The 17,990-nt window shown below is 43.3% G+C and overlaps 1 protein-coding gene across 3 annotated transcripts in view; it reads left to right on the plus strand.

The window, feature by feature from the left end:
• Nucleotides 1–17,990, plus strand: part of DIXDC1 (DIX domain containing 1) — a 101,409-nt gene that overhangs the window by 53,323 nt on the left and 30,096 nt on the right. For all 3 annotated transcript variants that reach the window (XM_015115680.3, XM_001106684.5, XM_015115683.3), the window contains 12 exons: nt 1,911–2,023; nt 3,508–3,656; nt 6,817–6,906; nt 8,450–8,503; nt 10,559–10,609; nt 14,310–14,414; nt 14,849–14,902; nt 15,399–15,491; nt 15,572–15,643; nt 16,684–16,773; nt 17,053–17,214; nt 17,738–17,804. In XM_015115680.3, the coding sequence (XP_014971166.2) occupies nt 1,911–2,023; nt 3,508–3,656; nt 6,817–6,906; nt 8,450–8,503; nt 10,559–10,609; nt 14,310–14,414; nt 14,849–14,902; nt 15,399–15,491; nt 15,572–15,643; nt 16,684–16,773; nt 17,053–17,214; nt 17,738–17,804 (1,100 nt within the window). The remainder of the gene's footprint in view (nt 1–1,910; nt 2,024–3,507; nt 3,657–6,816; nt 6,907–8,449; nt 8,504–10,558; nt 10,610–14,309; nt 14,415–14,848; nt 14,903–15,398; nt 15,492–15,571; nt 15,644–16,683; nt 16,774–17,052; nt 17,215–17,737; nt 17,805–17,990) is intronic.

The raw sequence follows: 17,990 nt of genomic DNA on the forward strand, positions 1-17,990 counted from the left end.
GATGAGCAGCTCTTGCAGGCCGCTTTCTATGCTTGGATCCCCATTTCTCTAAGAAGGTAAATGCTGAGGCCTGAGCAGGCACAAATCTATTCTCCTTGTGAATGACATAGTACCCTTGGATGAGAGCTTTTCAAGCAGCGAATTCATGTTGGCCTGGAAGTCAAGATTGCCTAAGCGGTGAAAGATGAATAAGAAAGTTCTAGAAAGCAGTTGCTATTTTGGAATATCACTTCTTGCCACTCCCTACCCCTTCTGCCTGTTTGGGTTATAGATCTATAGATAATGGTTAAGCAACTTTCTTTAATTTGGCATTTCAATTTAAAAGCTTTAAAATGTTTTCTGTAGTTCTAAGAAGGAAGAGAATGTATTTCTAGTTGAGGTCATTCCCACCAAAGCCCTTAAAATATGGGCAATGAGGAGGATGAGACACTAGTCCTCAGGCTGCCTCACCGCTTTTGAAGTGCCTGGCTACCTCCACCGTGCCTGGCTCTTGTTTTTACTGGATTCTAGGAAGACAAAATGTTAACTCCTGATGGTGGTTGTGAGGATTTGCCTGGGAGACTACAGGGGCACATTAAGTGGGTCAGTGAATCCTAGCCACTTTCACTGTTGTCTGGGTGATAGATTTGGAAAGAATTCCTGAGAGGGGGCTGGGCCAGGAGACCCCTCAGCCCCTGAGATTGTTTCATTGCTGATGTTCTCAAGGTGCAGTGCAAAGAGAAATGGCTCGAGACTCGTTTTCCCTGTCACATGGAAGCACCAGCCTCACAGTCCCATCTTGTCTTGTAGATTTGCTGTTTTTTTGGAGAAAAAACACTTCCCTGAAAATCTGCATAGTTCCTTCCAAGGCTAGTAGTTATATCAGAACTTAAGGGCCAGGTATGGTGGCCCATGCCTGTAATCCCAGTACAGAGACTGAGGAGAGAGGATCACTTGAGCCCAGGAGTTCGAAACCAGCCTGGGTAACATGGGGAGACCTTGTCTCTACAAAATAATTTGAAAATTAGCTGGGCATCATGTGCACCTATAGTCCTAGCTGCTCGGGAGGCTGAGACAGATTTGCTCAAGCCCAGGAGCTTGAGGCTGCCATGAGTTATGATGGAGCCACTGCACTCCAACTTGGGCAACAGAGTGAGACCGTGTCTGAAAAAAATAAAACAAAACCTTAAGAATTGTTGAGAAGATTCTGAGAACAATTTGAAAGTGTTGTGTCAGAAATATAAATAACTCTTTGATAGGAATAAATCAAGTAAACCCTTACTCCACTATCCCTAGCAGGAATTTCCCCTTTTGACATATTATCTTCCCCTTGTCATGCTCTAGCTCAGTTATTGATATATAACTGCTCCTCTGCCCAGCCTGGCAATGTACGCTCTCCAGCAACTTTTCCCCTTGAACCACCCCCACCCTGTACTCTCCTTTGTAATCAGCTCAGAGCTGATCTGCCATGATAACTTGGCTGGTAGTGCCTGTATCTGTGAGAGATCAGTGTATTGGAAATAAAATTTCCTTCTAGCTCCAAAAGCTACTAGACACAGACTGGCATCAGTCTTTGAACGTGGGCCCAGGGATGGTGATGGCAGAGGTGGTGGGAGGTAAAACAAAACAAAACTTGAATGGTAGATTACCCATCATTTTGGTAAATCTCTTCTCAATGAATTAGGCTTAAAGGCATCCTTGTTGTGGAAAAGACTTTATAGGACTGGGTCATTCCTTTATTCAATATTAATTTCATTCATTCAAAAGGTTAATCATTAAATATTTTATTTTCTGTGGGCCAAGTACTGTGTTAGCCATGGAGGAGTAAGATGACTAAGAACATGTCCCTGTTCTCAGGAATAAATTATGAAAGCTGCTTTCTGAACAACTCCTCATAATAATCATTTTTCTTCCTTTTTCTTCAATCACAGCCTGACTTCACCCAGTCCAATCCACAGTGCCAAGAGTGAGTCCATTATAACCCAGTCAGAAGAGAAGGCAGATTTTGTGATTATTCCCTCTGAAGGAATAGAGACCAGAACAGGTACTATCTCTACGCCTGCCTGGGTTGGTTCAAGGAACAGCCAGCTTGAAGAATTTAGAGGTCCTGACCACCAATAAGCTCCCTGGCCTTCCCCATCTCCATAGTGTGTGCAGGGTCAGCGCTAGAGGGCTCTAATGACTTTGAGTCAATTAATGTGGTTATCCTCTTGCAGAATGTAATTTCTGGTGTCCTAGCTGTCGAAAATCTTGCAGCAGCATAGACAGGCCCTTTCTCAGCTGGCTGCCTATGAATTAGGAAATGACTTTGGGGCAGTCAAAAGCCTTACTCAAGTAAACATTTTTATTATTCCTATCTTACACAAATAATTGCAGGACTTACATAACTTAAATTGGGACCAGAAGTATATTGTATGAGCTGAGGTGTCTGTGAGGACACAGAGAGTACAGAGCAGGTCTGTATCAGGCTTGGTATGAAGCTACAGAAAGGACCACAAACAGTTCCCTTTGTTTAGACTTACATACTCTGTCTCAGTTGCTCTTTTTTTTCTTGCATAGAGAGAGAAACATGTAAGAAGCAAAGTGCAAGACTTAGAATTTTATTTACTCACAAGAGTTGTAATGAAACAGAGGCCCTCAGAAGAAAAACTGTAATTGAATTATTCTGTATTCTGCTCCCCGTCTAACCCTGGCATTAGTACCAAAGAGTCAGTCATGTTACTGAGTCAAAACTCCTGAGGCCTTAGAGAGAGAGGGAGAGCATTTATTGAGTGCTCCTCTCGGCCAGGCACCAGCAGGCTCTGCACATGAGTCACCTCATTTAATCCTCATGGCAACCCAGAGGGGTTATTATACTCGTCTCATGAATGAAGAAACTCACTGAAAGAGTTTATGCCTTTCTGAATTCTAGAATATGCATTTTAAATGGCTGTACATACAATTAGATCGTATAAAATAGACAAGGAAACCAGAGCAAAGAGACCTTAAAACTAGGAAAATAAACGTGATGCTAAACAGTTTGTGCAGGTTTGTTTTTATTGGTTTGTTTGCTGTGTGACTCACACAGTATTCTGTATGAAAGTGGTCCAGTTACGACCGAGTGGTCAAAGGAATATTGAATTGAGGTCTCCCCACTAAACCTTCAGAGTAACCAGTAAGATTTTGTTTTCATTCATCTGACAGCTCCTCTCTTTGTACCTGGCAAAAATCAGGCTCTTGGAATGCCAGTTCTAAGAATCAAGGGTAAAGTCTGTGTGGCGCATACCAAGGCTCCCATGGAGGAAATCTTCTACTTCCTAAGTGTTTTAAAAGAGGATAGATTGTTCTAGCACCAAGTGAGCCTGAGGCCTGAGCTCATAGCCAGTTCTTTATGCCTCACAACCCCACCTGGTGGAGAGTCCAGTCTGTGCTGTGAGAACAGGTTCAGAACGCAGGTGACCTGAACCTGTGAACGCTACCCTGTGAACGCTTTCTGCCGGAAATCAGTTTTCTTCAACATGAACTGTTTTCCCTCTTTTCATTTTGTAGAGGAGACAGAGTCTCCATTATCTAGAGACTGGCGGCCAGGGAGCCCTGGAACCTATCTGGAGACCTCATGGGAAGAACAGCTGTTGGAACAACAAGAATATTTAGAAAAAGAAATGGAAGAAGCAAAGAAAATGATATCAGGACTACAGGTAGCTCTTGCCCTTGTAGTTTGCCCTTGTTATACCAATTGATTATTAAGTCACTATTATCAATTGAAAATAAACTGATTTTAGTTTTGTAGGAGGTCAGAACTGAGTGAGGAGTTTAGATATAGGGAGTAGTACAGAAAGAGCAGAAAATTCCTTATATTTGAGTACTTTAAATGGACTTTGTGGGCTGCTGTTCATAGCAGAGTGCTTAAGATTTCAGCAAGCCCAGGAGCCATTACTGATCCCTATCAAGTCCTTATTGTTGACGCTCTGCTACATAGGTAGGCTTCTACGCAGTATGTGGCTGTCGACCTGCAATTGCAGCTTTCACCAAAGAATAGCACTGTGAATAGTCAGGAATTTTCTTCTAGGAATTCTGTAGCAGGAAGAGTGTAAGAGCCAGTAATGCTGCCAGGTTTCCATCTGAGTTTAGCTAAGGGATTTAGCTCACTCCTAATACATGTGCAAATGGATGCCAAGGCATAATGGTCAGGTAGAAGAGGTTTTTTTTGAGCAACAAAAGCCCTTCAGTTTTTCCTATACCTGTAGGTGCCAGCTTGGCAAATCTACCCCAGGGACTGACCCACTTGACATAGTTCCCACCCTGAGTGACCCCCTCATTCCTGTCTTTGTGTGTCTTTCTCTGTTTGGGGGAGTCCTTAGTGTGCTGATGACCCTGAAATTGCCTAGGAATATTCCTTTCTGTTTGTGCTGGGAACTGCAGTGCTTCTGAATTGTCAAATATTTATGGACACATAAACAAAGCCCACATTATGTGTGTGGCTCTGGCAGCCGGCAGGCAGTGGAGGGCGTGCTCCCAGCTAGCCTGCAACAGGGTGGGGACACAAAGGGTTCCTAAAGAAAAAGGAGATTGGTGCTATGGTAAAGCAATTTGCATAATGTATGCCCCAGGAACTGAGAAGTGTGGGAGGAATGTTTCCTGCATAAACATTCCCAAACTTCATTTGCTCTGTATTTTTAAAATGGCTGGCTTATGAGACCTTTTAGATCTCTTTTCTGCCACTCCATTAACGAATACGTTAATGGAATGTTTTTGTGTGTGTTTTGCTTGCATAGGAAGTATGTCATGGAGAACTTCGAGATTATACCCAACCAGGTTGTTCCCAGGATGATTTGCATTATATGAACATAGATATTCATCAGTTTGGCTCAAAGTTTGTTTGCATTTCTTAGTCTGGGAGAAATTTGGTGGCAGATTAGACAGAAAAAGAAGAGAACTGACAGGCAGAAAGTCAGCATCTTAATATTCCCTGCAAACAGAAGAGTTTTAATTCACAGCCACATGATCACAATGAGAATTCAGTTCCATTGTAGAATACAAAAGGGCTCACAGCATCCACTGGGCTTCTTAACTCTTTTCAGTGATTAACAAGTTGCATGCTAAGCCACATCCAAGATTTCTGACTTATTAGTATTCCTTAGTTAGAACCCTTTGAACAGTTTTGCTATTATCGTTGATATTTCCATAATGTTGAACTCCCTCAGCTCCCTGCGGCCCTGTGGCTTCTTGTACCTGTTGCCATGACACGTGTCTGTACCTGTTGCCATGACACATGAGATAGCCAAATTCATTTGACTTACTCAAATTTTATTATTAGCATATGGCAGATCAGCCACTGGCTGGATTTTATTTATTTATTTATTTTTGAGACGGAGTCTCGCTCTGTTGCCCAGGCTGGAGTGCAGTGGCATGATCATGGCTCACTGCAGCCTTGGTCTCCTGGGCTCAAGTGATTCTCCCACCTCAGCCTCTTGAGTAGTTGGGACCACATGCATGCGCCATCATGCTCAACTAATTTTTTAATTTTTTGTAGAGACGGTCCCACTATGTTGCCCAGGCTGATCTCAAACTCCTACCGTCAAGGGATCCTTCCGCCTCGGCCTCCCAAAGTTCTAGGATTACAGGTGTGAGCCACCTCGCCCACCTGAATTTGTGTTGTTTATTGAAATAGGAAACAGCTTCTGTAACTCATCTCTTTTGAATCAAGACAGAATTGTTTCAGATATAAAATGGGGTCACATTTTTCAGTCTTTCACTGATCTGATAGATACTCACCTGCAGGGACAGATCCAAGTTTTGCAAGTCCTAAAATATATAATTTGTGTGTGTGCAGGGGGGCTTCTTGAAGAATAAGATTACAAAATTTTGAATATAATAATTAGGAATAGGCCAGGCATGGTGGGTCACGCCTGTAATCCCAGCACTTTGGGAGGCCAAGGCGGGTGGATTGCTTGAGCTCACGGGTTTGAGACCAGCCTGGGCAATATGGCGAAACCTTTGTCTTTACCAAAAATACAAAAATTAGCCGGGTGTGGTGGCGCATGCCTCTAATCCCAGCTACTTGGGAGGCTAAGACATGAGAATAGCTTGAACCCTGGATTCAGTGAGCCAAAATTGGGCCACTGCACTCCAGCCTGGGTGACAAAGTGAGACTCTGTCTCCAAATATAATAATAATAATAATTGTAATAATAATTATATTATTATTTGGTATAGGACCTTGGGAGAGGCAATGTATGCGGGGTCCTACAGCTGGAGCTTTCTTAGCTTCATGGTAAATCTGCCTCCCCATTCCACCTACTTATATTCTAATGAAAACCGCCTGGGTCAGGAGCTGAAATGAATGAGGACATCTCTCTGCAAATGTGTTTTCCTTCTTGTTCTATACAGGTTGCTTTAGGGAGTAAAAATGCAGAATCAGTAAAACAAACAAAAATCAAACAAACTCAAGTGAGTGCTCCAAATGGATTCCAAATAATTCATTATAATACTCATTTCTAAGCCGCGATGATTCTACACTGCTTTTAGATCATTTTCTCCCTGGTAAAATTGAGTTTGAGCAGCTCCAGTTTGAAATGTGTTGTGTCTCTTTTGAAAGAAAGGTTTTTAGATTTTCTTCTGGGGCCAAGGCACCTTGAAGCAGAGCAGTCAGGTGTCCAGAGAGCTGAAAGAGCCAGAGCATGGACCTGATGAAAGGAACTAGTCCCAGGGTGAGCAATGGGAAGTATCTAAGGAGCAAAAATTACCGATGAAATTTCTTGAGGAAGCTGAGTTGTGATTTTAACTAGGGGTGAGCTTAACTCTGCACTAAGTCATCTGAAGGAGAGTTAAGTTTCGTTCTGCCTTTGCGGTTATTTAGGCCTTATTGCTCAACGGATCCTTACCTGAAGATGAACAGGAGAGGCCCTTGGCCTTCTGTGAACCAGGTGTCAATCCCGAGGAACAACTGGTGAGCTCCATCTTTTGTGACTGGACGCTAAATTTGTATGTATTTGACTTGTGTTTAGCATTTGACACTGCTGTTCGTGTCTTCTTGAAATGCTGTCTTCCTTGACCAGTTCTGGTTTTCCTCCTACATTTTTGAACATTGTTTCCTTCTTCATTCATTTAATAAAAAAAATATTTATTGAGTGCTGACTATATGCCAGACCCTATTTCAACATGCTGGAGATATGGTAGCAACAAAACAGACCTAAGACCCGACTCTTACGGAGTTTACATTCAAGTTCTCTTTGAAGCTTCTCTTTTTCTGCTTGTGCCTTTAATGTTAGTGTTCCTCAGCATTCCAGTCTAGGCCCTCATGTGTCTTAAACATTCACCTGGGCAGTAGTATCTGCCTCCAGTTCTTCACTCACTTCCGTCTTGCTTCTCATGTATTTATTTCCAGCTCGGCCCTCACTATGGAGTTCTAGATGTGTGTATGCAATATGCAACTGCCTACTTATTATCTCCACTTGTAAGTCCCATAAGCATCTCAATTTCAGTGAGTCCTAAATTAAAGTTTTTCTGTCCTCTGCCCAACCACCAAAGCTACTTGTCCTTTTGGATATCTGTTTTGGATACCTAAATGCACCAAATAGAAATCTGGATATTATCGTTTAATCCTTTTCCTCTACATCAGTCAGTCACCAGGTTTTACCAGTTTACATTTCTAATTTCTTTATCCAGTTTTCTCCATTCTCACAGCCACTTAAAAATCAAGCCTCCATCCAGTATTCTAGCAACCTTCTAACTGGTTTACCTGATTCCTCTCCTGTCTTCCTCTAATTCATTTTTTGTAAAACAGCAAGAATAATTTGCTTTAAAGACAGACTTCATTTTGTCACCCTTCTGCATAAAACTTTTCATTGATTCCCCATTGCCCTCACTGGCCTTTCATGATCTGGCCCTGATATTTCTCTCCAACTTCATCTCTTGCCATTTCTTCTTCCTTTTACCCCACCCCCTCCCCTGCATCCAACCCCCACCCCATACTTCCTCTTTTTTTTTTTTTTTTTTTTTGAGACAGTCTTGCTCTGTTGCCCAGGCTGGAGTGCAGTGGCACGATCTTGGCTCACTGCAACCTCTACCTCCTGGGTTCAAGTGATTCTCCTGCCTCGGCCTCCCGAGTAGCTGGGATTACAGGTGTATACCACCACACCTGGCTAATTTTTGTATTTCTAGTAGAGGTGGGGTTTCACCATGTTGGCCAGGCTGGTCTTGAACACCTAACCTCAAGTGATCTGCCTGCCTCGGCCTCCCAAAGTGCTGGGATTACAGATGTGAGCCACCACACCTGGCCCACCCATACTTATTTTAAGCTTTATCCACATAGATCTACCTGCTACTTGATGCATATGCTTCCATCAGAGAACAGGAACTGTTTCCGGTTCTTCTTTGTATCCACAGTACAGAGCTGGCATCTAGTAGTGCTCAATAAATATTTGTTGAATGAGTGGCCTCTGAACTTCACGGCATAGGTGTTTAGCTATCTCTTTTTGTCTTATATTCAGATTATAATCCAAAGTCGTCTGGATCAGAGTATGGAGGAGAATCAGGACTTAAAGGTATGTCAAGACATATATATTTTACCCCTTAAAAACATTATGGGGGCCGGGCACGGTGGCTCACGCCTGTAATCCCAGCACTTCAGGAGGCTGCGGTGGGCAGATCACAAGGTCGGGAGATCAAGACCATCTTGGCTAACATGGCAAAACCCTGTCTCTACTAAAAATACAAAAAATCAGCCGGGCGTGCTGGCACACATCTGTAGTCCCAGCTACTCGGGAGGCTGAGGCAGGAGAATTGCTTGAACGCGGGAGGAGGAGGTTGCAGTGAGCAAAGATCGTGCCACTGCACCCCAGCCTGGGCAACAAAGCGAGACTCCATCTAAAAAAACAAAACAAAACAAAAAACCATTACGGGAATGTTACACAACTTCAAGAGGGAAAGGGATTTCAGAATTAGAATCTTTCCTGTATCTGTATTATGTCTTTTCTTAAAAGAGAGAGATACGTCCCAAATATGTCAGGAAGGTAATACCTTTTTAATCCTGGTGGTAGGTAATAGAATTATAGTGTCATTGGTTGTACCATTCTGTATGTTTGAAATATTTCATGGTTATTATTCTTTAATTAAAAGAAAAAAAAGTGTATCTAATACCAACACAGTCTTTTTTTATAAATACTTCTCAGAATTATTTTAGGTTAGTGATTCCTAGCTTTTCTTTCAGTCATAAGTATATGACTAAAGCCATTAACCCTCTCCCTGCAAGTATGCATGTATGTTTGCACTCATACTCATAGACATGAATTTTTTTTTTGGAGACAGAGTCTGGCTCTGTCACCCAGGCTGGAGTGCAATGGTGTGGTCTCAGCTCACTGCAACCTCCGCCTCCCAGGTTCAAACGATTCTCCTGCCTCAACCTCCCAAGTAGCTGGGACTACAGGTGCCCGCCACCATACCCGGTTAATTTTTGTATTTTTAGTAGAGATGGGGTTTCACTATGTTGGCCAGGCTTGTCTCGAACTGCTGACCTTGTAGTCTGCCTGCCTTGGCCTCCCAAAGTGTTGGGATTATAGGCGTGAGCCATTGTTCCTGGCCAACATGAATTTTTAATAGAGCAACTTTTATTTGTTTTGTTTTATTTGTTTGTTTTTTGAGACAGAGTCTCACTCTGTCACCTAGGCTGAATGCCATGGCATGATCATGGCTAGCTGCAGCTTCGACCTCCCAGCCTCAAGCGATCCTCCCACCTCAGCCTCCCTAGTAGCTGGGGCTTCAGGAATGCACCACCATGCCTGGCTAATTTTTGTGTTTTTTGTATAGATTGCTCTCGCCTTGTTGCCTAGGCTGGTCTTGAACTCCTGGACTCAAGTGATTCTCCCATCTTGGCCTCCCAAAGTGCTGGGATATAGGCATGAACCACTGTTCCCAGCCTAATAGAGCAACTTTTGAGCCTATCTGTGGAGTCCAAGTTACAGATCCCCAGTTTAGATATGTTAATTGCAAACTCTTGATGTGATACAATAGGAAGAGAAGAGATCGGGGTCTGGGTTATGGTTGTTCCCCTTCTAAAATCTATTTCCTAGTGACAATCGTGTACATATATTTTATCTATTGTAAGGGAATGTTAATTACTCAGTATTTCATTATTAGTTGAAATGTGTTTTTGTTTGACTCACAAAGAAACACTCCAACCCTTTGCTGAACATTAAGAATAGATACAATTATTTAATGACATTGGGGGTAGGCATATTTAGATATCATATATTTAGTGAGAGGGATTTAGATTATTATAATTAGGTTTTCCTGTTGGTGAAGATTGCTAAATATAGAAATGAGAGCCTGTGGGAATGATGGGGTATCTTCTTTCTTGGCAACTCTTCTCTACCTGAGCAGTTGAGCCTGGGTGCCAGCAGAGGAGAACAGAATGGTTCTCTTCTTGTTTCTGTGGATCAGCCTGCACTGCTCACTGGACCAGAGCTGTTGTCTGCCTTAGTAGAGGGTTAATTTTTCATGGAATGATCAACTGGGTTTTGTCCTCTTGCCGACAGAATGAGGTAATGCAGTCTGAAGCAACCCAGATGTCACCATCTGATCTAACTATATTTGGTTTGCAGAAGGAGCTGCTGAAATGTAAACAAGAAGCCAGAAACTTACAGGGGATAAAGGTAAAAAAGAAGACATTTAATTCTTTAAATAGTCTCTGCAATGTAAAGTAGTCTGCTGGTGAGTGGTGAGAGGTGGAATTTTCTGTGGACCTTTAGTAGCTCTGTGCTATTGGTAAAGAAAGGGCTTTGTGGGAGGGAAGTGAGACATGTCGAGGAATATACCTTTGATTTGCTGAGGCTTATTTCTAGTGGTTATGATTCACGGTGCTGCCATTTCCATCTGTGCCACCTTGATTGTCTCTATATGTAAAAGATCCCTCTTCAATGTGAAAGAATGTCCTTTAGGGCCAGGCGCCGTGGCTCATGCCTGTAATCCCAGCACTTTGGAAGGCCGAGGCGGGCAGATCACGAGGTCAGGAGTTCGACACCAGCCTGGCCAACATGGTGAAACCCCGTCTCTACTAAAAATACAAAAAAATTAGTTGTGCGTGGTGGCAGCACCTGTAATCCCAGCTACTTGGGAGGCTGAGGCAGGAGAATCGCTTGAATCCAGGTGGAGGAGGTTGCAGTGAGCTGAGATCACTCCATTGCACTCCAGCCTAGGTGACAAGGCGAGACTCCGTCTCAAAAAAAAGAAAAATAAAAAAGAATATCCTTTAAAAAATTGTTATTTACTTTGTTTTTGAATAATTAACTAACATTCAAACAATTTTAAAGGTATAAAAAGATAAACCATGAAAAGTCTGCCTGCCAGCCCTGTCCCCTCAGTCACCTAGTTCTCTTTCCTAGAGGTATCTTTTTTTATTTATTTTTTTTTAAATCTTGACATGGACTCTCACTCTGTTGCCCAGGCTGGAGTGCAGTGGCGTGATCTTGGCTCACTGCAATCTCCGCCTCCCGGGTTCAAGTGACTCTCCTGCCTCAGCCTCCCAAGGAGCTGGGATTACAGGTGTGCGCCATCACACCCAGCTACTTTTTGTATTTTGAATAGAGACTGGGTTTTAGCATGTTGGCCAGGCTGGTCTTGAGCTCCTGACCTCAGGTGATCCACCCGCCTCGGCCTCTCAAAGTGCTGGGATTACAGGTGTGAGCCACCACGCCCGACCTCTTAGATGCATCTTAACAGTTATCAGCACATATGTGTGTGTATCGTTTTCCCCCACGGTTTTACCCAAATAGTAGTATACTAGAAATACAACTTGACACCTTGCTTTTTTTCACTTAGTAGTATATCTTCGAGCTCATTCTATGTCAGTAGTACCTAAAGACTTTCCTAGGTCGTCTTTTATGGCTGTATCATATTCCATTGTTTTTCACTGTATACATACATATATATGCTAAATAATTTATTATATATGAAAATTTCTGGCCGGGCGCGGTGGCTCAAGCCTGTAATCCCAGCACTTTGGGAGGCCGAGATGGGCGGATCACGAGGTCAGGAGATCGAGACCATCCTGGCTAACACGGTGAAACCCCGTCTCTACTAAGAAATACAAAAAATAGCCGGGCGAGGTGGCAGCGCCTGTAGTCCCAGCTACTCGGGAGGCTGAGGCCAGAGAATGGCGTGAACCCGGGAGGCGGAGCTTGCAGTGAGCTGAGATCCGGCCACTGCACTCCAGCCTGGGCTACAGAGCGAGACTCCGTCTCAAAAAAAAAAAAAAAAAAAAAAACAAAAACAAAAAAAACGCCGGGCGCGGTGGCTCAAGCCTGTAATCCCAGCACTTTGGGAGGCCGAGGCGGGCGGATCACAAGGTCAGGAGATCGAGACCACAGTGAAACCCCGTCTCTACTAAAAATACAAAAAATTAGCCGGGCGCGGTGGCGGGCACCTGTAGTCCCAGCTACTCAGGAGGCTGAGGCAGGAGAATGGCGGGAACCCGGGAGGCGGAGCTTGCAGTGAGCCGAGATCGCGTCACTGCACTCCAGCCTGGGCAACAGCGTGAGACTCCGTCTCAAAAAAAAAATAAAATAAAATAAAATAAAAAAAAAAAAAGAAAATTTCTAGTTTTTGCTAATATCAACAATGGTCTAACAGCCTTGAATATTAGTTGTTTTGTTTTTTCCAAGATGAAGTCTTGCTCTGTTGCCCAGAGCTGAAGTGCAATGGCATGATCTCGGTTCCCTGCAACCTCTGCCTCCCAGGTTCAAGCAATTCTCCTGCCTCAGCCTCCCAAGTAGCTGGGATTACAGGCGTGTGCCACCACGCCCAGCTAATTTTTGTATTTTTAGTAAAGACAGGATTTCACCATATTGGCCAGGCTGGTCTCGAACTCCTAACCTCGTGATCCGCACGCCTTGGCCTCCCAAAGTGCTGGGATTACAGGCGTGAGCCACCATGTCCAGCCTGAATATATGTTATTTCACCCAAATGGGAGTATATCTGTGGAATAAAACCTAGAAGTAGAAGAGGATGTTTTTATGTTGCTGCTTTTCCCCTCTTCCTTGCATATCCATTGATGGGCTAGACTAGAGTTATCACTCAGCAACATTTTCCAAAGTATATTTTGTAGGCTTAGTACTTTTGAAACACTTTAAAAAACAAATGTGTTCCATGGTCAGATAAATTTGAGAAATGCTCTGCAGTCTTGAAGACTCACTGTGAATAATAACATATAAAGAATCTGAAAAGGTCTGTCGTAAAGAGGTTGGCCTCAAAATGATTTAGAATTAATAACCACAGGAGTGTCTTTTCTTCCATGTAATGTCATGTGGCACATTAATGTCCCATGGAGCACATTTTGGGAAATATTCCTTTGAACTACTGATGCCAAAGGTATCTTAGACTTCCTTTACCATGTACTGTCATGGCAGAGAGTATAATTAAGAATGGGCTCCCACATTCTTCATAGTCTGTACCATTTCTTTGCAGTCTGTAAAGAGAGAAAAGTCAAGACAAATATATTAGAATGCAGCCCTAGTCCATTAGTTCTGTTTGAAGCCACCATGGTTGATAGAATGTGTCCTAACTGTCCTTATAAGCAAGGATATCCAGCTCACCTTTTGTTAGGCATGATAGGAACCAAGAGGGTTCAAGCTGAGGGAAAGAAAACCTAATGCTATTAAGATCCTAGGAAATTGGGAAGAGGAATCATGAATCAAAGAACAGTTCTGCTCAGTGGAAAGATAATTCTAATCCTGGTCCAGACTAGGCATTGGAAGCCATTGGAAGCAGGTTAGCAGCAAGGCTCTGGAAGCCAGCGTGGGAGTGATTTCAGGGATTCTTTAACAACAGAGTGGCGGGATGAATAGGGCCCATCTCTCCAGGAAATGGGGACTGGGCAGAGAGGTAGAGGGAAAAAGAGCTACTCTAGATTGAGTATTTATATGCCCAAGATATAGATGAGAAAGCCCAGGTGGGAGAAAGTAGAGTGCATTGTCCAAGGTTAACATCACAAAAGTAGTAAGTGGTAGCTTTATAATTTGAATCTGTGTCTCTCTGATCCCAAAGTCCAGTCATTCTCTCTCGAATACACCATGCTATCAGGATTGAGGGCGGGGACGAATAGTAAGCAGAGAAAAAAAACCAGGTTTCAGTAAGTTTCATAGAACAGTGGAAAGGATTTTGGTCTGGATGCCAGTTTCCTAGAGGGGGACAGAAAAACCCCTCCTCAGCAACTCGTGGCAAGACCCTTTTACTCCATTTGTCTTCCAGTCTGCCATAACGAATGCTGGAAACACATTAAAGGGTTTAGTAATTTGTAATAACAACTGGCTGATTGATGAATTGAGACAACAGTAATTAGTATGCTTTTTCCCCTAGGATGCCTTGCAGCAGAGATTGACTCAGCAGGACACATCTGTTCTTCAGCTCAAACAAGAGCTACTGAGGGCAAATATGGACAAAGATGAGCTGCACAACCAGAATGTGAGTTAAATGAATGAGCCTTGACCTCAGTGAGCCCCATTAGCAGAACAGGCTAGTGCATGAAGTGCTATTAGACTGGCCATCCTAATCTCTTATCTTGCTTCTGGGATGCCTGCCCTAAGTGTCTGCAATTATTTTTATTCCCCATTAGACTCATCTCTGTTCCTAGGTGAAAGCCCACATCATACTGGGCAGGAAGGTCCTTGATCTCCTCTTCAACTTTGAGGACACTGAGATACCGAGGCAAAATTGTGGTTCTACAGTCTAATTACTTCACTAACAACATGGAGAGCAGCTGTGTATTTTTACCATCATACCCTCTCTGTGCTGCATACTGTTAACTGCCAGCATTAACTATGGTTACTAAGTAGCTGGTTTCCTTGAGGATTAGCAGGCAGTACCTGCATACCATGAATTCTTTCTTATCCTTGCAGGTGGATCTGCAGAGGAAGCTAGATGAGAGGAACCGGCTCTTGGGAGAATATAAAGTAAGAGTGAATATCAGTTTGGAAATGCCTTCCACTGACCTTTCATGAACAGCCCATTATTGTTGCTCAAAAAGCACTTAAGTATTCTATTCTCATCCTTGCTTTTTAATTATTTTTTATCCTTGCTTTTTAGAAGGAAGCATTTTTCTGTGTCCCCTGATGCACTAGCCCTGAAGAATAGATGGCACAGCTAGGAGAGGGAGTACAGGACGAGGGGTCTAGAAACTTCAGTTCTAGTCTTACCTTTATCTCTGACTAGTATGAATGGCTCATACTGGTCCTCCTACAAATGACAGTTCCCTTCTTCATTACTCTTGAAGAATCCTTTGCACTATGTAAGACTATTATGGTGTGTAAAGTCTTCCTGGTATGTTCTGAGGAAAGGACTTTCTTTTCCTGAGGCTCTACTTTACTTGAGTGGAAGTTATATTACAGAGGGGAACTTTTCAGTGCCCCTGGTTTTGCCACTCATCTGAAAGCTCTATCTCTGTTGCAGAAAGAGCTGGGGCAGAAGGATCGCCTCCTTCAGCAGCACCAGGCCAAGTTAGAAGAAGCACTCCGGAAACTCTCTGATGCCAGTTACCACCAGGTCAGAACATATTCAGCCCCTGACTCTCCTGCCCCTTTGGCCCAAAGAAATCCTTTTCTGATTTAGTGTCTGTTTTGCAGGTGGATCTAGAGCGAGAGCTAGAACACAAAGATGTCCTCTTGGCTCACTGTATGAAAAGAGAGGCAGATGAGGTAACCTAGACCCTGTGTTCTCCCTCCCACATTTATGAAGCAAACGGGGCGATGGTGTTTCTGACTCAGAGCTGAACCAAGGCCACAGGCTCGTTTGTTAGGAGACTCTATGATGAGCTAGTTAAGAGGACGGGTTCCAGAATAAGAAAATCTGGTTTCATGTTCTACCTTTACCACTCCTACGTTGTGTGGCCTTCAGTTGCTTATCTTCTGAACCTTAGAAATAGGGCTTATTTGGAAAATGGAAATAATAGTGATTCAGTCCGTCATTATGAAGAATATATGAGGTAATCCACATAAATAACTAAGCACAGTCTTGCTGGATCCACTTGGCATAGAGTCAGACTCAAAAAATATTCACCATGGCCTGGCACAGTGGCTCACATCTGTAATCCTAGCACTTTGGGAGGCCAAGGCAGGTGGCTAACTTGAGGTCAGGAGTTTGAGACCAGCCTGGCCAATGTGGTGAAACCCCGTCTCTACTAAAAATACAAAAATTAGCCAGGCAAGATGGCACGGGCCTGTAATCCCAGCCACTCAGGCGGCTGATGCAGGAGAATCGCTTGAACCCGGAGGGGGGGCGGTGGGCAGAGGTTGCCATAAGCTGAGATTGTACCACTTCACTCCAGCCTGAGTGACAGAGCAAGACTCTGTCCCAAGAAACAAAACAAAACATATATATATATATTCAGCATTATTTTTAAATTACTGAAGCAAAGCCAGGCAATGCTGGAGCAGCATTCTGAGGCTCTCCAGTGCTGTGGCAGAGGCTAGGTTGTGGCCTCCAGGTGGAGGTTAGCATTTCCTTCATTCACATCCAACAATGCGTACTAAGTGTCAAGTGCTGGGCATATGGCAGTGACCAAAAGGGGAAAAAAATCTATACTTAAGAACGATACATTTTAATAAAGAGAGCCATTAAACAAACAGACAATTATATACTTTGTCAGGAACTGATAAATGTAAAGAAGAAAAATAAGACAGCACATCTAGTTTACAATTCTCCCTTTAACAAGCAACATTTCTTCATGCTGCTATAGGTGACCAACTACAACAGTCACAACTCTCAAAGCAATGGTTTTCTCCTTCCAACAGCAGGAAAAGGAGCTGCTTCAATCAGCAACAGAGGGGTAGGTACCTGGATTGACGGAGACCTGCCATTTCTCACTGAAACCAAAGAGTGCCAAACCCACGGCCAGTGGATGAGGCCTTTTATATTCCAGTTCCCTAATTCCTGGATCTGTGGAGTGTGTAAAGATGTGAGGCACTTGCTATACAAAATTAAGAATTAGTGGAGAAACCATAGGCCTGCTTCTGTGGGGGAAAAAGAAATCTCTTCTGGAAACTTCAGCCCAGTGGTTGGGATGTGGCACCGGGCCATGCCAGCAGCACCTTGTTTTTGCCCACAGACCAGCGACCTGCAGCTTGTTCGAGATGCTCTCCGCAGCCTGCGCAACAGCTTCAGTGGGCACGATCCTCAGCACCACACCATTGACAGCTTGGAGCAGGGCATCTCCAGCCTCATGGAGCGCCTGCACGTTATGGAGACGCAGAAGAAACAAGAAAGAAAGGTAACCTTCTTGCTGTGGTGTCTCTCTTAGGCAAGCTCCTGAGAAAGCCGGGTTTTAAGAATGTTAATTGAGAGGAAGGCAGTGTGAAGAGATACAAGACCCTGTTAAAGGTTAGAGTTGTTTTTCTCCATTAGTTTTTCTCTCAGCGGAACTGACTATTCATTATGGTATGACAATCCAGAGAAGGAGTTCATGGTCACACTGGCTCCCAGAAACTGTAGCTGTGTAAGGATTGTGGCTCTTGACCCCACAGGGTCTCCCTTTACTGCTTCTTCCCCTCCCACCTACCCCTGAATGAGCTTGGCATTGGATGAGAAAATATATGGAAAATACATTGGAAACCAGAAAGCCTTTCATATATATTATTATTGTTTATTGTTAGGATAAATATATTCGATTTTATATGTTGTGGAAGAGGTGGTAGAAAAATATGTAGTATTTTAAGCACACTTTTATGATTTAAATTTCTTGGTTAAATTCTCCCATTGATCATAACTCTTGTGATTTTTGTGTGGCTCCGCAGGTTCGGGTCAAGTCACCCAGAACTCAAGTAGGTAGTGAATACCGGGAGTCCTGGCCCCCTAATTCAAGTAAGTACCCATTTTTGCTCAGTAGGGACTCCTAGCATATTAGACCAGGAATTTAGTATTTTTCATACTACCAATATTTTGGGGATGTAATTTTTCTTGTAGTACTTCACTTTTATACTATTTTGTTTCTGTAGAAATACTGGAATTGAGTTAGTTCTAAGACCATGAAGACATATGCCATCATCA

This window comes from Macaca mulatta, chromosome 14, assembly GCF_049350105.2.
Source record: "Macaca mulatta isolate MMU2019108-1 chromosome 14, T2T-MMU8v2.0, whole genome shotgun sequence".
Taxonomy (NCBI): domain Eukaryota; kingdom Metazoa; phylum Chordata; class Mammalia; order Primates; family Cercopithecidae; genus Macaca; species Macaca mulatta.